The sequence below is a fragment of the Rattus norvegicus genome, chromosome 10 (assembly GCF_021556685.1).
Source record: "Rattus norvegicus strain SHRSP/BbbUtx chromosome 10, alternate assembly SHRSP_T2T, whole genome shotgun sequence".
Lineage (NCBI taxonomy): Eukaryota > Metazoa > Chordata > Mammalia > Rodentia > Muridae > Rattus > Rattus norvegicus.
In genome coordinates, this window is record NC_141543.1 from 97,258,737 (window position 1) to 97,282,326 (window position 23,590).

Here is a 23,590-nt window from a genome sequence, read left to right on the forward strand (position 1 = left end):
GGGGCGGCGCCCACCCCAGCCCGACGCTGTTGAGCCCCAGAACTGCCGGAGACGCCAGGAGCCAGGGCGCGAGTAACTCCCAGCAAGTGCTGTTACGGAAAGATGCCAGTCCGCAGGGGCCACGTTGCTCCCCAAAACACTTACTTGGACACCATCATCCGCAAGTTTGAAGGCCAGAGTAAGTGTGAGGTTTTGGGGTGTGGAGGAGACGCTGCAGTGTGGGTTGGATGGCAGGAGGGGCCAAACTCTTCACTAACTTCTGATGGGGTAAAAGGAAAGGGCAGGGCTGTGGGGCTGAGAAGGGGGTATTTCTGAATACAAAATCTTTCGTTTTGATGTCCCCAACACCTCCTCCATATGTTCTGTGTCTAGGCAGAATGCAGCTCTTCTTCTACCTCCCAATAGCAGTTTTCTTGGTGTCCCAAACCCTGGCCTCCCCTCTCAGTCACTCTCCACTTACTCCTCCAGACCATTCATGCCTCTCCTAGAGGTTTGCTTGACTTCTTGCTTTTCACCCAAAGAGCAGGTCTGACTTCCTGGTCACAGTCCTGCTTTCTGGTCTGGACTCCCTCTACTGTTCCAAGAGTCCTGGGGTCTTCTCCCCACTCTACTGACCCTAGTCGTCCTGGTCTCCCCACAGCCCCCAAGCCTAGCCCCCACACCCTTACTTTTCTGCTCCCCCACACTCCTACTTTTCTATTCTCCACCTCCTTCCCGCCCCTCTGTGCTCCCAGAAGGAATGACCTTCCCCCAGGACTCTTGGTCCTCCCACCCTCCCTATCCCTGACCTCCACCTCCCTCATTCTGGTCTCTGCCTGCTCCTGCATATAAACCCTCTCCTGAGCTACTGTCAGTCCCTATAATCTTCCTCTCCTGGCTACCCACTTCTGGCTGCCACAGTTTTGCTAACCTCTTACCTTCCACTCCAGGTCGGAAGTTCCTGATTGCCAATGCGCAGATGGAGAACTGTGCCATCATTTACTGCAACGATGGCTTCTGCGAACTCTTTGGCTACTCCCGTGTGGAGGTGATGCAGCGGCCCTGTACTTGTGATTTCCTCACGGGCCCGAACACTCCAAGCAGTGCTGTGTCCCGCTTGGCTCAGGCCCTGCTCGGGGCTGAAGAGTGCAAGGTGGACATCCTCTACTATCGCAAGGACGGTGAGACACAGTTGGGCCAAGGGTTCTACAGGCTATCTTTCTCATCTCTTATGGGGTGTCCCGGGAGAAGGGTCTGACCTAGGAGCCAAAGAGCCTGGACAAATTCTATCCCTACTCTGGGCCTTAGCTTCCTTGTTATTAGAGCGAGGCAATGAAAATTGCATGCTATGTCTTCTAAGGGTCTTGAGACTGGGCTGAGACAACTATTGGTACTGGTCTAGAACAGAGCCTCTTGCTCCACTTTCCCTCCCCCAGCTCCCAGCTACCTACTCTGTCACTGCCAGCCCCAGCTGTCAAGCAGCTAGGATGGAAATTAACCTTCCCTTATCTGCTCTGGGGATTAAGGGAGGAGTCAGTCCCCCAAGGTCTCTATGGCTAACTAGTGGGTAGGGGCTGAATCTGGAAAAGAAGACTGAGTCTGGTGGTTTGGGAAGATAGTCGGGTTCGCTGTAACCTAGATGCTTTCCAGGCCTCCTAGGCTTGCCTAGACGGACTTTGTGTTTAAGTGTTGCCCAAGCCCTTGGAAAGTACAACAGAAACATAAGCTAAGGGGTGGGGGCCAAAAGCTCAGAAGCCTTCGCATCTCCCTCAGTGGATGAGGGTATGGGACTACAACCAGGAACTGAGTCTCTTGGAAATCACCAGTGTCTCCCCCCAAACTGGTCCTGCACCAGAATTACCTGGGGCATGTTTTGCAAAACATACCTTCCCTAGAGAGAGGCTGACTCAGAAGGTGCAAGGTAAAGCCAGGCAGGTGTATCTGGAAAAAAAAAAAAAACCAAACAAATCTCCCCAGTGGTTCTGATTTGCTGCCAATTTTAAGAACCATTGGCTTAAATAACTCCCTTTATTTCCCGGGTGTGGAGGGCTCTTTCCAAAGATCCCATTACGAGGGGGCAACTGGAATCCCAAGTCTCTTGAACCCTCCACCAGAGATGTTGATTCGGAGTAATCCTAAGAAGAAAAGGACTTCAACTCTCTCCATGCTTGGGAGCAGAAGTTTGGAGGAAAGAAACACCCAGAAGAGAGATGTTGCCCCCTGGGAAAAAGCATGAGTACAAACAGGGCAGGCACCTCTAAATTGGAACTAAAGGATGCTAAGAGCCTAACTTCCAGAGCTTTGGTGTGTGCATGGAACATGACTATATGTGCCTGTTTGTGTGTGTGTGTGTGTGTGTGTGTGTGTGTGTATGCATGCCTGTGTGCATGGGTAGGTGTATATGCATGCATGAATGCATGGATATGTGTATGCATGTGTGAACGTGTGTATGTGCATATACGTGTGCATGTGTGTATGCATACATGCGTGTATATGTGTGTGCATGTGTGTGACTATGTACATATGCATGCATGTAGGCATGCATGTAGGCATGTGCATATGCATGTGTGTATGTATGTGTGTGTGCATGCATGTGTGTATACGTGTGTGTGTGTGTGTGTGTGTGTGTGTGTGTGTGTGTGTGTTTACAGGATTCTGAGGGCTTCTCAACCTGGATCTTGGCCACACCCCTGGCTGTTCCTTTCTGCTGCTAGCCAAGTGAGTTGCAGATGGGAAGTGCTGGGATAGAGGCAAAGAACGGGAGGCCTGGAAAGCATCTGGCTTAGGTTGGCTGTACTCACAGGGTTAATGGAGTCAGAATATTTTTAAAAGCTGTGACTTCACCTCTTCACATCATTGCAAGGAAAAGGTGACAGTCAGGGGAGTGAGAAGGGTCCCAGAGGAACAAGACGGGACAGCAGGAAGTGGAGGTGCCAAGATAGTACGTCCGTTCTGTTTCTTTCCTTGACCCTAGAGCTCTACGTGCACGCCAGAGGGTGAGGAACAGTCATGGACTCCTGGGCTTCCAGGCCTCGTAGGTATCTGGACAAAGGACAGAGTTTGAGACCAAATCTTGGCCCCTCAGATCAAGATTCGGGTTTTCAGAAGTCTGTCCAGGTTCGTTAGCTAACAGAAAGGATCCTGGGAACCTAGTCTTGGAGACTGACTCTGGGTCAAAGGAGAAAATTTCCCACATATCTGATGCACCACAGTTCCAGCCTGCATCCTTCTGCCTTCAGGCCTTCCTGGTCCTGTTGTTATCTAAGCCTCTGACCACCTGGACCATCCTGAATTGGCCTGAAACCAAGAAGAGAGCCCACATTGCCCTGTGGTGCTCAGATAATTTATGTCCACATTAACAGCCCACTCTGACCATGTGATTTTTAAATATGATTTAAAAATCATATTCCTGTGCATTGCACAGTTCTGCTGAAAGGCATCCTAACAGCCTTTCTTCCTCTCTGCCTCAACTCCGACATCAGGGCTGAGGGAAGGGGTCCTGAACACATCTCCAACTGGTTTATTTATAATCTCCCCTTATTTTTGTTTTTGTTTTTGTTTTTGTTTTGTTTTGTTGTTTTGTTTTGTTGTTTTGTTTTGTTTGTTTTGTTTGTTTTGTTTTGTTTGTTTTGTTTTGTTTTGTTTTTTGAGACAGGGTTTCACTGTGTAGCCTTGGCTGTCCTGGGACTCACTCTGTAGACCAGGCTGGACTCAAGCTCAGAGATCCACTTACCTCTGTCTCCCAAGCGCTGGGATTGAAGGTGGGCACCACCACTTCCTGGCTTCTTCTTTCCTTTTAAAAGGATGGTCTACTGAAAAGTCGATCTCTATGAGCTCAGTCTATTCACAGAGCTACAGTTGTGTACCTGCAAGGTCACCTCCCTGTCAGAAAACCCTCGAAATCAAAGCCTTTCCCCCTGCTTCCCTTTGTCAGGAAAAGAAAAATCCTAACAGCTGAGGGAGGGAGGCCGTGGTGAGGCCAGAGCCAATAACTGTACTCAGTTCCCTCACCGTTACCCTAACAGACACGGGTCAAAGGGTCTAGTCTGCCTACCTTCACCACATCCTACACTCTGATGAGCCCAAACGAGAAGGACAGGGCTGTCCCCATTCTCCCTCCTGTGCTTTCCACACACTAACCTACAAATGTTGGGATGGCAACACAGAGAGCAGCAGGATGCAGCTGCGTCCCGGTAGCAGCATCATTCTCCTAAGGTCTCTCAGCCCAGCGCTAAGCGAGGTGCACATAAAGAGATAGGGACAGGGCAAGGGGTGCGGCATGGTGGTAAAGCATTTGTCTTGCATGCATGATATCCTGGGTTTCAACCTCAGACTCCCAAAAGGTAAAATTATGGGGGAGGGACATGAATTGAGAGAAACAAGATGAACATAGCCAAGGAGTGGATGAACAGAAAGAAGTGGGGTGATCTAGGGGCCAGACAACTCCTCTGGATCAGAGGAGTATGTGCTGAGAGGAACTTCTCAGAGGAAGAATCAGGCAGAGGCTGGCTCCTCCTCCAGGGACAGATGCTGGAATGCTGCCACTCCTCAATACAGTCAAGGACAATTCCCTCTTCCACTCAGCCAGTTGCTTGTGGGCTCTGAGTCACAGGTAAGGTGTAGGGAGAGAAAGCACTCCGGCTTTTTTCAAATCCTCTCATCTGCTGCTGCCGGCATGGTGGGTGGGACGCGGGAAGCCACATGAGAACCCTACCAACTCCCCAGTTCTTACTGATACAAGGGTCCATCCCAGGACTGCATCAGTGGGGTGCAACCGGTTGAAGATGGCCCTGGGAACCCCTAGAGGCACAGGAAGTCCAGAGCACCTGCACTTCTGCCCAGCTCTACTCCTCACATGGTATTAGGTTAATTTCCCCAGGGCCAGAGAGACTGAGAGCATAGTGTGGTCTTAGGGACTGGAACATCACTGGGCCCCAAGCTGGCCAGAGTTGTTGTCACTCTATGAGCCCAGGAGTGGCTCAACAGGCAGGCAGTGTCTCTGGTGTGGATGTCTCCCCTGGGCCCAGGCAGCAGCTGGCAGATGGCTTCCTGGTGCCTGGGAGTCCAGGAATCTGATCCTGATCTAGGAGATTCCTGCTCCCAGGAGGAAAGTGGGAAGGAAGATGGGGGAGGAGAGGGGGAGAGAGAGGGGAGGGGGAAGGGGAAACAGCTGTACCCTAGCTTGGGAAGTTGAGTGCTAAGTATGGGTTCTGGTGAAAAGAAGTCCCAGTGGTCCCTACAGTGACAGTGTTCCTACCCCCACGGCTTGGATCCATTGTCCTTTCAGTCACTGGCTCAGTCATCAATCCCAGGGACAGGTGACACAGACCTAAACCTGCCCTCTGGAAAAGCAGCTTGGCTTTCCAATCTGCATGGTCACCTGAGCCTGCTGTCCCTGGGGATCTTGCCTTTCGGAACTGACACGTAACAATAGTTAGAGTGAATAGATACAGTACACCTAAGGGGTGCCTGCTCCCAGGCTGGACTCTGAGATAGGCAGCATTGCGACTCAACATGACCTGCCAGCGGTGAGACCCTAGAGCAAAAGCAAGTAGTGTGGCCGGAGACATAAGGTGCCAACAGTTGGACCTAGGATGCTAAGAGCTTTATTCCATGGCCTTCTCCCTCTCTCTTTAGCCCCACCCCCTGCCCTCTGTCTACTCATTGGCCGCAGCCTCTGCCTGGACTTGCTATTCCAGCTCTATTTTCAAAAGTGAGACCTTTCCTTCCCCTCCCCGCCCCCGACCTCTTATCTGCAGAGAAACCAGGGGTCCTCACCCCAAGTCCCCTGCCAGCTCCAGCAAATCAGTTTCTCAGAACCCTCATTTTGCCTGCTCCCAGAGCCTCCTCAGGCCTAATGTGCCAATTGGCTCCATGCCCAGCACTTGATGTGTTCCTAGCAAGTTCCTTCCAACAGCAGGGGAAGCAGGCGTCTTTTGTGGGATGGCTATATGGGAGCTGAGCCTAGGGCCAGCCAGAGCTACAGGAGGATGGCATGCCCTCCCTCACCTCCCCACTTAATCCATCCCCCATCTGCTAAGCCTTAATTACCACAGAAGCAAACCTCAGAGCTAAGCCCTGAACTGAGGTCTGAGCACGGGCTTGGATCTGATGTTACACTATCTCCTAATGAGCTGCTCTGCCCTGTGGAGGCGGGGGGTGGGGGGGAACCTGCTGGACAGCTTCACCTACCCTCTGCCAAATAACTCTGGTCACTGTCCAGTGGATGCCCTTCACTTGACCTTCACCAGGCCCTTCCTTAGCCACTGTAGGAAAGGGATTCCTCAGTGACGGGCCCTATCCCTGTCAATGGGGTTTGCAGCCTCCAGCTTCCGCTGCCTGGTGGATGTGGTCCCCGTGAAGAATGAGGACGGGGCAGTCATCATGTTTATCCTCAATTTCGAGGACCTGGCCCAGCTCCTGGCCAAAAGCAGCAGCCGCAGCCTGACCCAACGGTTGTTGTCACACAGCTTCCTGGGTTCTGGTGAGTGCCGTCAGTGGGTAACAGCAGTGGGGAGGGGGTAAGGGAGATTCAAGGCCACCCTCCCACCCCACCCTGCCCCCAAAGCCTTGGCTGCTCTGGCTCTAATCTTGACCCTGGTTTCAGAGGGCTCTCACAGCAGGCCGAGTGGACAGGGGCCTGGCCCAGGCAGGGGCAAATACAGAACCGTCAGCCAGATTCCGCAGTTCACACTCAACTTCGTGGAGTTCAACCTGGAGAAGCACCGCTCAGGCTCCACCACGGAGATTGAGATCATCGCTCCGCACAAGGTGGTGGAGCGGACACAGAATGTCACTGAAAAAGTCACCCAGGTCTGGGTCTGCGGGACAGGGGTGGTGGTGGGTTGTGTCAGACTCCCTGGGTCCCTTGGACCTCAGCTCTTCTGAGGTCGTGACTAAGTAGGGAGATAGGACTTGTCCAACCCGCCCCGCCCCCATACCCTCCACCCCCACACATCTTGGTCTGAGTCCTCAGCCTCTTCTTGTACAGCTTGAGTCTGACTCTTGAGACGTGAAGGCCTGCCCTAAAGCCACATCCCTGAGGCCTGAAATAAGCAGAGGCTGAGGTGAGCAAGGCCTGCGAGTGCCTTCTAGGCCTGGAGATGCCGGGAAGAGAAAGCACACAGGTTACCTCGGGGCCTGCCTGTGGCTCTGCAATCACAAGGCAAGGGTGGCACAGAGGGTCAAGCCCGTGCAAAGACAAGGAGAGGCAGGAGGGATGGGATGAGCCTTGCCCGGGTCCCGCTCCTTCCCTTTGCTTTTGGGATGATGACCACACCTCACCTCAGGATGCAAATAGAAAGCCTGGCAGAAGTGGGATAGGGCTGGAACCTCTAATTCTAAATGCCCCTCCTGTGCATCTTCTATTTGGCAAATGTCCCCTACTGGATCCTCTGCTGCAGGCGACCACACAGTTCCTTCTAAGGGGCCTTATTCTTCCAGGGGGAATTGAATAGAGCCCTGCTTGAGACTTGAGTCACCAAGATCCTTGGCCAAAGGACATCCCTACCTTTGGGCCTCAGAGCTATCATATACAGGAAAGAGTTAGATCGAATAGTCTCTGAGGACCCACTGACGTTAAGTAGTGCCAGCCCAGGAAACAGAAGGGGCTCTGTGAAGCCGTAGAGAGGAGCCTAGGGCACGCAAGGGACTGCAGAGGGGATGAGATGATCTTTTTTTCTGCCCCTTCTCATCTGAAGCATAGCCTGTGTCGGCACCAGCCACGGAGGAGACCATTTAGCCTCACAGACAGGATTAAGAAAAGGCCTGGCAGTGAGGAGAGCTCTGGTATCCTGGGGTGCGGCAACAGGACCTGCTTTGCAGCCTTTGCAGGGTTACTTTGGTGGGTCCTGACCAAAAGTGCACATGGACCCAGGGCTGACTGCGGAGTCAGGGCTGCATAGAAGGGTAGAGGAAAAAAAATGAAAAAAAGAGGGTCCAAGTCTGTGTGAGATCCCAAGTGGATCCCTAAGGAAGTAAATGATGAACAAGGGCTGAGCCCAGCAGAACACTGCAGCTCCCACTGAGGGGTCAGGCTGCCAGTTTGGTACCATTTTAGCGGAAATCAGTTCCTAGATGGATTTCCTTGGTCCTGTGATCCCATTCTCCTGATGATCTTGTCTGCAAGATCAGAGCCCAGCCCAACTGCTTTCCTTATAACAGCACTGAGGGTGGAGGAGTGCGCGGAGACGTTCAATTCCCTCTCGATCCATCCTTATCCGAACAGTGTCAAAGTCGGACAGTGGAGTCGGGAAAAAAATCAGGAACAGTGGTTCTCAACCTGTGGGTCGCGACCCCTTTGGGGGGAAATCACAAATCAGACATCCTAAGTATCAAATATGTACCTTAGGATTTCTAACCGTCACAAAATTACAGTTAGGGAGTAGTGATGAAAGAATGTTATGGTTGAGGAGGGAGGCTCACTACAACATGAGGAGCCTTATTAAAGAGTTGTGGCATTAGGAAGGTTGAGGACCAAATAAATAAATAAATAAATAAATAAATAAATAAATAAATAAATTTTTAAAAAGGAAGGACCAACCACTGTCCTAGAAGCAGACAGATACATCCTGCTTAACCACATTCCTATGCCGTTTGTTGTCCATCCTACCCATGAGGGATCAGGGGCTCACAGGTCACTAGGCTTGCCTCGAGGCACAGAAGAAACAAATAGAAACCCTGGAGTTTAGCTCTGGTGTCTGGCTTCAAAACCACATCCCCTTCCTGATAGCTTTGCTTCGTGTTAGGCAGCTGGGATTTTCCGTCTGTCTTAGCAACCGCCCATTGCTACAGTCTCGGAGGCACCAGGACGAACGGACGGAGGTGACTCATCAGTGGTGTAGATGGAGCTCCGGGGAGCCTGGGGCGTGTTGAGTTTCCAGACTGAGGACTGAGCCAGGGAGGACCCTCATGGGCCCTCAGGAAGAAAGACTGTACTGGAAGTGACTTGTTCCCATCGAGATTCCCAAACTTGGGCTGGGGAGCTAGCTCAGTGGTAGAGCACTTGTTCGCCATGTGTAATAAGGCCCTAGTTTTAACCCTTAGCACTAAGACAGACAAGCAAGCAAGCACCAGTGGCCACTCAAAGCCTATCGAAGACAACCAGCCCAGCAAACTATCTCAGCCCAGGCTCTTCCTTATATTTTTGATTGTGAGCCTAGCCTTTAACAGCTGAGCCATCTGTCCAGCCCCAGACTCTTTCGTAAAACATAGGCCTGGTCCTACTCACCCCAAGAAGAGCTGTTTCTGAAAAAGCTTGTGTGCTTCCAGGGATCAAGCATGTGGCAGAGCCCTGCTCTCTCTCCCTCTCCCTCTCCCCCCCCTCTCTCCCTCTCTCCCTCTCTCTCCCTCTCTTTCCCTCTCTCTCTCTCTCTCTCTCTCTCTCTCTCTCTCTCTCCCTCTCTCCCTCTCTCCCCCTCTCTCCCTCTCTCTCCCTCTCCTCCCTCTCTCTCTCTCCCCCTCTCTCCCTCTCCTCCCTCTCTCTCCTCCTCTCTCTCCCTCTCCCCCTCTCTCCCTCCCTCTCTCTCCCTCTCCCCCTCTCTCCCTCTCTCTCCCTCTCTCTCCCTCTCTCTCTCCCCCTCTCTCCCCCTCTTTCCCTCTCTCTCCCTCTCCTCTCTCTCTCTCTCTCTCTCTCTCTCTCTCTCTCTCTCTCTGTCCTACCTCTTCCTGACATACCTGTCCCTTATGTACCCTTCCTTTGTCCCTCTACCTTTCATGACTTTGTGACAGCTCTCCTTCTCAATTCTCCCCATAGACCTGTCTTACTAGCCCTGGTCATCCCCACTGACTGCCCATGGCTTCCACCCCAGGTCCTGTCCCTAGGTGCAGATGTGCTGCCAGAGTACAAGCTACAAGCACCGCGTATCCACCGAGGCACCATTCTGCACTACAGCCCCTTCAAGGCCGTGTGGGACTGGCTAATCTTGCTCTTAGTCATCTATACAGCGGTCTTCACGCCCTACTCTGCCGCCTTTCTACTCAGCGACCAGGACGAATCACAGCGCGGTACCTGTGGCTATACCTGCAGCCCGCTCACCGTGGTGGACCTCATCGTGGATATCATGTTTGTCGTGGACATCGTCATCAACTTCCGAACCACCTACGTCAACACTAATGATGAGGTGGTCAGCCACCCACGACGCATCGCTGTCCACTATTTCAAGGGCTGGTTCCTCATTGACATGGTGGCTGCCATCCCCTTTGACCTGCTTATCTTCCGCACTGGCTCAGATGAGGTGAGCATATGTGACCCATGCCTGCAGCCATGCTGGACCCTCCCTGCCTTATAGCTGTGGTGCACATCACTGACACAGACAGCCAATAGAAGCAGAGGGGGCTCAGACATCTGCCAAACAGGGAAAAACTATATGCCTCTAGACCTGGGGACCATCCCTCCACCCATCTCTCTAAGTAAGTCCAATTAGAGGATTAGGCTGCCAGTTGGTCTAGAATTCTGCCCTCTGTGGCACGCACGTAGTATAATCCCAACTCCTTATGTTACCTTTTGTGCCATTGTCACCGAGGAGTTAGAAAGGGGACACACAGGCTGCATGTGCATACATCTGTGGATCCTCACGTCTCTTCTTGCCTCGACCCTTCTCTACCCCCACTCTGCTTCCTGTGGGTAATGTGAGAACGTTTTCATGCTATTCGCTCTTCGGTGTTCCCAACCACTGTCACCCTGCCTGTCCGACATACTACTCCTACATACAACTCTGGACCATTTTCAAGTCTGCTCCTTTCCCCTCTGCTCCCACTGCCTACACTGAGATCTTCCATTTCGCCCTCATAACTTCCCATAGCCCTTGGAGTTAAAACCAAGATCTTCACGGGTCTTCACGCCCACTAGAGCTGCCATACACACCTCCCCAGACTCCTTTCTCATTGTCTGTCACCTCCTACTCTTCAGGTGCAAGGGTCCCAGTTGATTTCCCATATAGGCCATACCAGTTCATGCCTCCATGTTTCTGTGGTCTTGTACCAAGAGCACCCCTTCCTCCTTCCTCCTGCTTGCCTGGAGAACTAGCTTAATTCTTCTTTTAATCTTTAAGATTTATTTATTTTATATATGTGAGTATATTTGTCGCTACCTTCAGACACACCAGAAGAAGATATCAGAACCCATTACAGATGGTTGTGAGCCACCATGTGGTTGCTGGGAATTGAACTCAGGACCTCTGGAAGAACAGTCAGTGCTCTTAACCGCTGAGCCACCTCTCCAGACCCCCTAGCTTCATTCTCAATGACGTACTCTATGTCATCTCTATGAAGCCTTCCCTGACCTACATTTGCAGAGTTGACCTCTCCTTCCTTCTTGCTCCCATGTGATTTCTCTCCTAGCAGCCAGAATGCTGCTACACTTTGCCTGAGAAGTCCTTGAGCCTCTTACATCCCATGGCCAAGTGCCTGCTATTTCCTGAGTGTTTGTGGAATGACTGTGTGGTAACAAATACAAAAGAACAGACATAAGCCTGAATATACCCTCTCGAGAGCTGACTTTCTCCACCTTTCTCTGCCCCTAGACCACCACCTTGATTGGGTTACTGAAGACGGCGCGCCTCCTGCGGCTGGTGCGCGTGGCCCGGAAGCTGGACCGCTATTCTGAATACGGGGCCGCGGTACTCTTCCTGCTCATGTGTACTTTCGCGCTCATTGCGCACTGGCTGGCCTGTATCTGGTACGCCATCGGCAACGTGGAGCGACCCTACTTGGAGCCCAAGATCGGCTGGCTGGACAGCCTGGGTGCACAGCTTGGCAAGCAGTATAATGGCAGCGACCCAGCCTCAGGACCCTCTGTCCAGGACAAGTATGTCACCGCCCTCTACTTCACCTTCAGCAGCCTTACCAGTGTGGGCTTCGGCAACGTGTCACCCAACACCAACTCTGAGAAGGTCTTCTCTATCTGCGTCATGCTCATTGGCTGTGAGTGGGACCTTGGGCTGTACAGGGTACTTCATGTGTAAGGCATGCAGACTTGTGTATAGGTGCGTACCACTCATATACAGATTTTAGCAACTGTTTAGACATTGCTTTAGGCCGAGCCATTTGCAGGACACAAAAAGGCCTTTGTTTAAAAATTATTTTTAAAATTTAGATGGTGACCAGGCAGTAGTGGCACACGCCTTTAGTCCCAACACTTGGGAGACAGAAGCATGCAGATCTCCGAGTTTGAGGCCAGCCTGGTCTACAGAGCTAGTTCCGGGAGAGTCAGGGCTACAAAGAGGCCTTGTCTCAAGAACAACAAACAAAAATATTTAGATGACAACAGTTAAGAAATAACCTGGGTTCTTAGCACAGACCCCGTGCCATGAGGCCGGCTGGCTCTGCCAGCCACTCCTTGGAACAAGGCACAGAAGTCCAAGTCAAATTCTCTATGGAGCCCAGTTTCCAGAGGAGAAGCCAAAGGTCTTAACCTGCGAGAGACCCACAGCTAGGAGGTCTCCAGCCCCAAGGCCAGCCCAAGGGTCAGCTAGAAGACTGGGAGCTCACTGTCTCTGCACAGAACTTCCTGCCTCCTGAAACACCTGGTTTAAGAACTCTAGGGGTGGTGGGGAAATTGACACATTAGGTTGTCATGTTCAGAGTATTTAGAAAAACAAAACCAAGAAAAGGGAAGAGGGAGGCGTGAAAAAGGAGAGACAGAGAGTTTTCCTTGTATTATATTTTTGCTACTTGAAGGCAAAAACAAACCTGAATCTCAAAACAAAACAAAACACCATTGCCCTAGTTCTTTCCTCAAAGAAGTCTAGCCTGTGAGCTGGAAAGAAGCCTAGGGGCACAAGCAGGACGAGAAGGGCAGGGGAGCCCAGGGGCTTTTGTCCCTTGTGTATGCTAGTGCTGTCTTTGGCGTTTCTGCTATCACCGTGTAGAGAGAGGGGTCCCTCCCTGGGGTCCTGCCTAGGCTGTGAGGCTGGGAGTCACCCGGGAACTCTTCATTCCCATCTCGCTCCGCCCCCAGCCCTTATGTACGCCAGCATCTTTGGCAACGTGTCGGCCATCATCCAACGCCTGTACTCGGGCACTGCCCGCTACCACACGCAGATGCTGCGTGTCAAGGAGTTCATCCGCTTCCACCAGATCCCCAACCCACTGCGGCAGCGCCTGGAAGAGTATTTCCAGCACGCCTGGTCCTACACCAACGGCATTGACATGAACGCGGTGAGCCCTGCGGCCCTGATGGGGAGTGGGTGAGCTGCCCGACTCATGACCTGGGGGAGATCCAGGGCCCGGTGCAGTCTGCCCCTGCCCCCCAACCCCTCTACCCTTACACAATGCCCACGGCCCCAGCTGTGCCCGGAGGGACTCGCCATACCCCCCTCCCGCAGGTGCTGAAGGGCTTCCCTGAGTGCCTGCAGGCGGACATCTGCCTGCACCTGCACCGCGCTCTGCTGCAGCACTGCCCCGCCTTCCGGGGCGCCAGCAAGGGGTGCCTGCGCGCGCTCGCGGTCAAGTTCAAGACCACGCACGCGCCGCCTGGGGACACGCTGGTGCACCTGGGCGACGTGCTCTCCACGCTCTACTTCATCTCCCGCGGCTCCATCGAGATCCTGCGCGATGATGTGGTCGTGGCCATTCTAGGTGGGTCAGGTAGGGTTGACCAAGGGGCTTGAGGCTGGAGAGGCCCTACCGGGTCGCCTTCTACCTAATGAGTATCCTTAACGGCACTGTTGCTCAGATTTCTGGACATTTCCAGGTAGTAGTGACTCATGTCTTCAGTCCCAGCATTCAGCAGGCAGATCTCTTAGTTCAAGGCCAGCCTGGTCTACAGAGCGAGTTCCAGGACAGCCAGAGCTACACGGAGAAACCAAACGAAAACAAAAAAATCATTTATTTATTCATTGGGCAGGGCCACCTCAGGATGATCACAGAACAACTTGGCTGTCCCTTCTACCATATCGGTTCTGACAATCACACTAGGTTGTCAGGGTCACAAGCCCTTCAATTTCCTAAGTCTTGCTAGCCCCAGAGTTTTAAATCTAGCTCAAATAATTCTTAATCCAGTTCTCTGCCTGTCATGTAACTTTCAACAAGTCATTTGACTTCAAGTACCTCAGGGTCCTCTCTTCTATTTGCATCTTCCTTGTCCTTGACTTCAGACATGTTGGATCCTGGTCTCCATGACCTGGTTCCCAGCCGGCTCTGCCCACTTTTCTCCATCGTCCTGTCCTTGATGGCTGGTCACCTGACGCTGGCATTCTGCTTTCTTCTCACTTCACAGCCTCACCTGGGCCAGCCCCTCGCTCCCACAACCTGAGCCACAAGGACCCTCAGAGCTGTGCTCTGGCCCCAGTATCTCCTTAGATTAAAACAGGCATAGTGCTGGGAATGTGACTCAGTACAGTGCTTGCCTAGAATGCTGGAAGGCCTGGACGCAATCTCCAGAACTATGTTAATCAGGCATGGTGATATACACTCAAAGCCAACCTGGGCTCTAAGAGAGCCTGTCAAGATAGATAGATAGATGGATGGATAGATAGATAGATAGATAGATAGATAGATAGATACATACATACATACATACATACATACATACATACATAGATAGGTACATAGATACATAGATACATAGATACATAGATAGATACATAGATGCATAGATACATAGACAGATGCATAGTTAGGTGCATAGATAGATAGTTGAATAGATTGACTGACTCACTGACTGACTGATTGATTTTAAAAAGTCAAACCAAGTGCAATAGATTCCAACTTGACACCATTACTTTCCCTCAAAGGCAGCCTTGTCCCCTGCCCTTCCACTGTCTGGGCTGAAGCCAACTGCAAGAACATTCTGCCAGTTCCCTGTCCTCTGCTCCCATCCAGTCATGTGCAGAGCGCTATGCTTCCCTTACTGATAGATTTGCTTTCCGTGCCAGCCCTCGCTGGGTCTGGCCCTCCTAGGCAGGTGTCAGGAGCTCCCTTCCCGAGGGCTCACATTAGGCACATGCTTAGTGCTCCCGTCTCCCAACAGTCAACAGTTACACATCTGCACAGATTCCTCATCCACTCAGAACCCTTTGCTAGGTCCCTATGGCCTGTGGGACAAAGGTAAAGCCTTGGTTTCACCCATTCATGTGACTCTGTGAGTCCTGTCTCTCTCCTCTGGTACTCCGTGCTCCAGCAGACAGCTGTTTCTCATCAGCCTGTGACTCCCGCTCTTCTGTCACGCTGCCATTTTGTCTTCAGAGCTCACCCCGCAGCTGTCATGCAGACACAGTCATTCTCCAGTCTGGCCTGCAGCATGGACTCCTCTGTGAGTCCTTTCCTTTCACCTAAGCCACATAACAAATGCCACCCACAAGGGAGGATAATTAATATTAATAATTAAGAAGCTGGTCCAATTTAAGTTCCGGAGGGAGACAAGAAATCCTCTCATCTTGTCCTGAGTAGAAAGAGACATCAGATAATTTTTCAAGTGTTAAAAAAATGAAGGTCGATATTACATTACCTAGATATCAAGGCTCAGAATTTCATGTGTGACCCTGGCAGGTCTCTTCTTTCTCTGAGCCCCAGTCGTCTCTTGTACAGGGTTGATTTTTCGTCTTGTTCTCCTGGTGGCATATGCCTATTCCCCCATCTAACCCTCTCTGCTGAACTATTAGTGTCCCTTGAACAGTGTCACAAGCCTGAGAAGGCTGGGCTTTCCTGGGGGCAGTAGGAGTCAAAGAAACCATGGTCTGTGGCACTCGTGACTCTGGCCTTTTTCTCCAGCCTCGACTATGCAGGAACAACCTCATGCCCAAATTCCCCTCCTCCTGGGGCCTGCTCCTTCTCCTGGAATTTTATTCTTTCTGTCTCTTGTCCTAACTGTGCTAGGCAGTGGGAGCCCCTCCCTCTTTCATGGCCCAGAGCTCTTGGTTGCATTTGCTTTCAAGATTCATTTACTCTGTAACCTTGACAACCTAATTTACCTGTCTATTAGGGACTTGAGGGACCCCTTGTGGGAGAGTCTCTCACTCATGTTTTTATCCTGTTGCCCGCATAGCTCCTGCCTCTGCAGGGACCTAATGCTTGCATCTGCTAACTTGGCTATCTACCCTGTGCCTACCCTGTGACCTCCATCTCCTCTTATGTCTTTCATCGATGCACTCTGGGGTCTCTGGCTTTGAGGGATACTTTTTCAAGCATGGCCACCTCTGCCCCTGCAAACAGTCCAGTGGAGTAGGTGACATTGTTATGCGCATTTGAGGGTCGAAGACATTCGAAGACAGGGGAGGTAGCTTCCCAGGGTTGCCCTGCCGGGGGCAAACTGGTTCCATGTTTGTACAACAGAGATTAAGGAAACCAAGAAACAGAAGCTCCAGGTCCTATCCAGGGAAGCTGGAAGCTTTCATCCTTGGGTCCTCTGTCCCCTGCTTCATAGTGTCAGTGGGTCAAGGGGAACAGAAGGAAATTGAGTAAGGAACTTTTAGTGTTCCTGACTGCCTACTATCCCCTGGCCAGAGTGGGAACTATACTAAAGGACATAGGCCAACCAAAGGATATTCTGGTGGATGTGGTTCTGAGGGGCTAAGACAAAAAGAGAACCCATGTCCTCAGGACAGAAGCAGCTCTGAGGGAATGTTTTGTGGAACTAAAGACTGATGAAGGCCTCCCTCATCCTCCTATCCATGAAAGCCAGCACATGCAGCCCTGTCCTCAGAGGGACCCCCTCAGCACCAGGCTCCAGCTCTGTGGGATTTCCGAGGTGGGAGGTAGGAAGATCACAGTCAAGGGGTCCTGAGAAAAAGTCTTCATTAAGGGAGCCAGGCCCTGGAGGAACTGCCATCTCTCTGGTTGGCAGGGAAGAATGACATCTTTGGGGAGCCTGCCAGTCTTCATGCCAGGCCAGGCAAATCTAGCGCAGATGTGCGCGCCCTGACCTACTGCGACCTGCATAAGATCCATCGAGCAGACCTGCTGGAGGTGCTGGACATGTACCCTGCCTTTGCAGACACCTTCTGGAATAAGCTGGAGGTCACCTTCAACCTGCGGGACGTGAGTCTGGGCCTGTGGGCCAGGGTAGTGGTGGGTCACAGAGGGTTGGTTGTAGAGAGCACCCAGTCAGCCTGCTAAGGACTTGATCTGTCTGGCCTAAGGGGACTCGTTTGACTGCCGCCTCTTCCCTCCAACCCCTTGTGGGTTCTTTGCTGAGATGCTTCTGTACCGCTATGCATAAACATAGCAGTAACCACGGTGAGGGCTTCCATTTAATGAGCAGCTACTATGAGCTAAATCCTGGGCTTCTTTTATGTTGTTTTAGTCTTGTCCTTTGCACGTGATTCTCCTTATGGCCATTATCTTAATGAATAAACCGACCACCAGAGAGGGTAAGTTAATTGGCCGGAGCCATATGGTTAGTAAAAGGCAGAGCCAAAATGTGGATTCAAGTGGTCTGGCTTTAAAATCCAGGCTTTTCCATCACATGTCACTAAGCTGAGAAGATGGGACCTGACACCAGAGGCCCCCTGATGCCAGGCATGGGGATATGGCTGTCCCTTAAGTTTATTACTCAGCCACCCAGGAGAAATAAAGGGCCATTCATTTAAAGAGGTAAAGAAGACACAAGGGCACATAAGCACCGGCCAATTTCTGGTGGACTGAGGGTTCCAGACCCAGTGCTCACCAAGAGGTACTTACTTACGGGCCCATGACGGGGTGTGGGCCACCAGGACACTGGAGAAAAGGCAGTGGGGGAGGAGTTCTTCTGCCATCTATCCTCAAGGCTTGCTGTTCATAAAATCATCTCCAAAGACTTTTCTGGGGGATTCTACTTGGTAACGTGGGTAAGTTCATCACCTCCAGGCCTGTTTACCTACCTGAGAGAGAGCCTGCAGCAAGTTGCAGAGTTCCCCTGGGGTGTCTAGATGCCTGTTTCTTTTTCACCCAGTTGTTATAAGGGCCACAGAAGGGAACTTGGGGACAGGGAGGAACAAAGAAAGAGATCCTGTCCTAGCTTTGGTCCCTGTCACTTGTTGCTCTTGTTCCCTACAAGGCAGATGGGGGTCTCCAGTCAACACCCCGACAGGCCCCAGGCCACCAAGACCCCCAAGGCTTCTTCCTCAATGACAGTCAGTCAGGTGAGTCCAGCCAGCCCCTGCCCAGGGATCTTGCCTACCCTTTAACTCCTTCTAGTGTTCCCACTATTCTGTCTCAGCCACTCAGTGATAAGAAAAGATTCTTCCTTGGGCAAAGAGAGAGAAGCCTTTATCTTTGTCCCTAGTCCTGCTGGCCTGTGTCCAATGAGTCAGAGAGGGAGAGCTTACTGGTCGCTGGGTGCTTTTTTCGGGGGTGGGGACTAGCCGAGTGCCTGAGGTTCTATATCAAGGTAGCAGGATCAGCCTCAGAACTGGCTGGAGGCATGTTTAAAAAAAAAAAAAAAGTAGCAGGAGATCCTTACCCCTGTCCAGGTCTCAGTTCTAGGAACAATGAGATCAGAACTAGACATCCCCACCCTGACCACTCCATAAGCGGAAGCTCCCAGCTCTTCTCCCACGGATAGCCCAGTTGGGTCCTGAAAGCCCGGTAAGAACAGGACCTTGTCCTCAGGGCACCAAGGCAAGGAGAACCACTCCTTATACCGAGTTCCTGAGGCAAGAAGGGGCAGGCCAGTGGAATCAGATGTAGCAAAGATTGTCCCCTTCTTTCCTGAAGGTGCCGCCCCTTCCTTGAGCATTTCAGACACATCTGCACTTTGGCCTGAATTGCTACAGCAAATGCCCCCAAGTCCCCCAAACCCACGACAGGACCTGGATTGCTGGCATCGGGAGCTAGGCTTTAAGTTAGAACAGCTCCAAGCCCAGATGAACAGGTGAGGACCTCCCTGGCCAGGGTGGGCGGCTGCAAAGGAGTCAGCTGGGGGTAGGCGCCGCCTCCTGGTAGTTTAGGGGCATCGCTGGGTGCCTGGTTGGGTTTTAGAATGGCATCCGTTTAGGGTAGGTTTCTAATTCTATGTTGCTGAGAATAATACTTAGAGCATCATCCTCCAGCAAACCCTAGAATATACTAAGGAAGCTTCTTCGGGTGTGTGTGGCGGGGGGGAGAAATACATCCATGTGCAGGAACAAATTCCAGAGGTTCTTGGGAAGGGGGATTGCCTGTGGAAGGCATAGGGAGGGCTTGAAGGCAAGGAGGGTTTCCAATCAGAGCTGTGTAACTCACAAGTTAGAGGGTGAGCAAGCTATGAGCCTAACAGTTTGGTGCCTCAGTTTCACCATACTATAAAATGGGTACAATTAGAAAATACCTCCATTAAAGCATCATTAAGACTGAATGTGGAATGCACCATGCCTAGTCCCTGGTGTCATGAAAGACGGTATGTGCTAAGGGAAATTTGGGCAAAGGCTGTGTGGATCCTAGTGGGAAAATATCGCTTCAGGTAGGCCCTGGGTTACAATTTCACTCAACAGGAAGAGGTCAGGTCACAAAAGTGAGAGGGATCTTTGACCTCTGAGCTGCTCTCAGAACCCCGACTTTGACCATGGTGCTTTGGCAGATTGGAGTCCCGTGTGTCATCAGACCTCAGCCGCATCCTACAGCTGCTTCAGCACCCGCAGGGTCGCCCCAGCTACATCTTGGGAGCCTCTGCCTCCAGTGACCTGGCCTCATTTCCTGAAACTTCAGTGACTCGGAGTTCAGAGTCTACGCTTCTGGTGGGACATGTGCCCTCTGCTCAGGTGAGAGGTGACAGGATCCCCAGGGTTTCCCTAAAAGTAACTGTGTGATTTCCTGACCCTCAACTCAGCCTCAGTGTGTCTGTAGTAGGATGAGGAAAGTCTTCTGCTGCTAGTTTTATCATTTACATTGCCTGACGGGGCAGCCTAGACTACATCCCCTGACGGGGCAGCCTAGACTATATCCCCTGACGGGGCAGCCTAGACCAGTGCTGGCAGAGCCCTCACAGTGATCACAGACTTCACAGCTCAGGGAGATTCGATAGGATCCTCAGGAGGAGTTCCCAGTTCCCTGAGGATAAGGAGCAGGCAGAGCTCTTTTCCGTTCCCATCCCAGAGGCTGAAGCAGATCCGTATCCAGCTTAGGGGCTGGGAGAGGTGGCTCGGTTGGGAGAGTGCTTTCCATGCAAGTGTGAGGACCCGAGTTCCCCCGCCACCCATGTTAAAACCTGGGCATGGTACTGTACACTTGTAATTTCAAGGCTGATCAGGTAAAGACAAGTGGTCAGCCAGTCTAGCCTAGTTGACAAGCCCTAGGTCCTTGTGAGAGACCCTGTCACAAAAGCAAGGCAGACATCTCCTGAGCAACATCTGAGACTGACCTCTGGCTTCTACATGTACATGTACTGGTGGACATGCGCACACATACAGACACACACACACACACACACACACACACACACACACACTCATGCACAAAATGAAAAAATATCCAGCCTGACTGGAAGTAGGGTAGGGCTCCGCACACAATATGCTCTCTTTACTTTTCTCTTTCTCCCAGACCCTAAGCTACGGTGACTTGGACGACCATATTCAGACACCCAGGAATTTCTCCCCCAGGACACCTCACGTGGCCATGGCAATGGACAAAACTCTGGTGCCATCCTCAGAACAAGAGCAACCTGGGGGTCTCCTGTCACCTCTAGCCTCACCTCTGCGTCCCCTGGAAGTACCGGGACTGGGTGGTTCCCGCTTCCCCTCCCTCCCTGAACACCTCAGCTCAGTTCCCAAGCAGCTAGAGTTCCAGAGACACGGTTCCGATCCTGGATTCACAAGGAGTTAGGGCCTTTAGACCCCAGGGTAAAAGCTACCATGAGGGAATTTAAGTACAGTGAGGTGAGAGTTAAGCCCCCTTCGGGGGAGGGCCAGGCAGCTCTCCCATAAAACTCTGAAAACCATTTCCTCAGAGAAACTGTAGACCGCTGAGCCAGTGACCAGGATGATCTGAGCAAAGAGGCTCAGGACTTGGCCCGGGCTCCTTGGGACCCCTGTAGTCAGCAAGCCAGGCAGAGGTTTGCTCAGAGGTAGCTTACAGGATGCCAGTGGAGAATACAGATGCTTCAGATCTCTGGGAGGGTCTTGCTTGGGGCCGCATGTGGTTGGCTCCCAGCTCAGAACCACCTTCTGCCTCAAAAGCCCAGACCCAAGGCCAGGTTTGACCAGACCTTTACCAAAAGCCTCTATCTAATATGGCTGGAATTAGAGGTGTCCTCTGTGGTGGACATAAAAGACAGGGAGCTGCAGCCCTCAGCCCCTCTTCCCCTGAGACTCTCATAACAGTATCTGGGACATGCAGACATAGCTAATAAAGTCTTGAACATTTCATGTTGGGTTAGATGTGTAATTTTCCTAGATATCCTCAGGTCTGTGCCTATGCTGAGGCCTTCTCCAAACCCTTCCCACATCCAGTCTGTTGGAGACGTGAGGGTTGTCTCAGCTGAGCTCAGGGTTTCCAAAGCCTGAAGGGAAACAGATTCAGCCTAAGTGTTCATAAAGAATCATGGCCACTTTCAGTGTTTGTTCAGCATTCCACCATTCTGTCCTGCACATAGCTGTTCTGTTAACCCTCGAAAGAGCCTTAGGAAATCATTTTTACTGTCCTCATGAGAGGTCTTGGGTTGGTAGCAGAGTCTGTGGCACTTAGCAGAGCATGAGCAAGCCTTCCGGGCATGTCAGTATTTGCTTTCTGGCGATATGTATATGAATGTGTGCTGGTTGGAAAAACATGCGCACCCCCATATGTAAATGATATTTCAATAAAAAGGTAAACTTAGCACACTAGAAAAGGGAGAACACAGTTTCAATCCATGCCACCTCGCTCGAGAAACCTGTTAAAGCATCATTGCTTCTCAGAAAGTGCAAATCCATCCCCCGAGTCCATTTTTCCTTCCCTTTGCGATTTCTGTTTGGTGCCTCAGAGTCTGTCTGTGAATATACGAGCACACGTTTGCAAGTGTTTACACGAACTAAAACGTTCACTCTTTGTACCCTTAGTGAAACTTCAACGCTAATTCAAAGCAACATGTGGGGGCTAGCAGGATGGCTCAGTGGGTAAAATGCTTGAGGACCTGAACCCCCAAACCCTAATAAAAGTCCCTGCAGTGATGGTATGTACTTGCAATCCTAGCACTGGGGTGGGGGTGGGAGGCTAAGACAGCAGGATCCCTGAGATTCACTGGCCAGCCATTCTATCCTAATTATTGAACTCGAGGTCAAAGGGAGCCACTGTCTCAAAGGAGGTGGGTAGCATTCCTTTTTTTTTTTTTTTTTTTTTTTTTTTTTTTTTTTTTTTTGTTCTTTTTTTTTTTCGGAGCTGGGGACCGAACCCAGGGCCTTGCGCTTCCTAGGTAAGCGCTCTACCACTGAGCTAAATCCCCAGCCCCACTGAGCTAAATCCCCAGCCCCTGGTAGCATTCCTGAGAACAGCACCTAAGGTTACCTTCTGGCTTCAGCATGCACACACATATATGTACTCATAAACACATGTATGTGTACCTTCTCACCTTCATACCTGCACACAATTTTTTTTTGTTCTTTTTTTCGGAGCTGGGGACCGAACCCAGGGCCTTGCACTTCCTAGGCACAATTTTTTTTAAAAGTAGCTCATGCCTGTAAATGCAGCACTGCAGAATCTGAGAGAGAACAGGCATGGGTAGCAGCCCAGGAACCAGAACAACATACTAAGATAATCCAACCCACACAACTGCAGACATTAGCAAGGATCTGTCAATAATAATCTTAACTGGAAATACCCTGAACTCACCAACGAACATTTAAAAACCAAGAGCGGACTGCCTGTTGCCTCAAAACAAAACAAAGCAACCCAAAACCACTTCAATGGCAAAGACACCTACAGACTGGTAATCACAGGATAAAAGTCAGTCTGTCAACCAAATGGTCACATTGTGTCTACAGCCAGAAAGCAGAGAGGGATGGGTGCCCACACTCAGGGCACCCCAGACCATGGGATGGAATCGCCCACAGTTAAGGTGAGCCTCCAACAAACCCAATCTGAATAATCCCTTCCACGCATTCTCCAAAGCTTGTTAGCGACTCCAGAGTCTTTCAAGTCAGGAATCGTCACAGGACATCAACAGATTCCAAAGAAATTCAGAGGACCATTAGGAATCCCTTTCGAGTTTATATTCTATGCCTGAAAAAAAAAGTCTAGAAAAAAGCGGGTGAATTCCTATACATATATAACCTACAAAATTAAATCAAGAGCATGCTAGCAGTTTAATCAGATCCATAGCAAGCAACAAGTGAAGCAGCACTGAGCCAGGAAATGCCCAGGACTGGATGGATTCATTGCCAAAGTCTACCCACCTCTAAAAAAGACCTGTTGCATAAAATACAAAGACCTCTACTAAGACCGTTCTGCAAAGTCATTATTAGCCCACTGAGAAATCAGAAATGGTGTAACCAATAGAAAATCATGGACCAACTTTCCTGATAAGCACAGAAACAAACTTTTCAATAAAATACATACCTAGACATCCAGTTACTTTTTAATTTTTTTCTTTTTACTATTTTGAAACATTCTCAACTTGCTCAGACTGCCTCTAACTGGCTCTGTAGCCCAGAATGACAGTGACTTTCTGATCCTCCTAACTCTACTTCCCAAGAGCTGGGTTAGAGGTCTGCAACACCAGGGGTAGGCTCTTTGTATTAAAAAAAAA

At 51.0% G+C, this 23,590-nt stretch overlaps 1 protein-coding gene across 4 annotated transcripts; it reads left to right on the forward strand.

Annotated features, from left to right (window-relative positions):
- Positions 1–47: 47 nt before the first annotated feature.
- Kcnh6 (potassium voltage-gated channel subfamily H member 6) lies at positions 48–21,697 on the forward strand. 4 transcript variants are annotated; one of them, XR_015630142.1, is made up of 14 exons: positions 48–178; positions 930–1,160; positions 6,302–6,463; positions 6,587–6,792; positions 9,789–10,214; positions 11,502–11,901; positions 12,938–13,137; positions 13,305–13,557; positions 16,763–16,956; positions 17,222–17,288; positions 17,954–18,038; positions 18,613–18,769; positions 19,454–19,634; positions 20,413–21,234. XR_015630142.1 is itself a non-coding variant. In XM_087569409.1 (14 exons), exons 1-14 carry the CDS (start codon positions 103–105, stop codon positions 20,692–20,694), a joined length of 2,916 nt encoding a protein of 971 aa, XP_087425535.1. In that variant the 5' UTR covers positions 48–102; the 3' UTR covers positions 20,695–21,697.
- Positions 21,698–23,590: the final 1,893 nt, after the last annotated feature.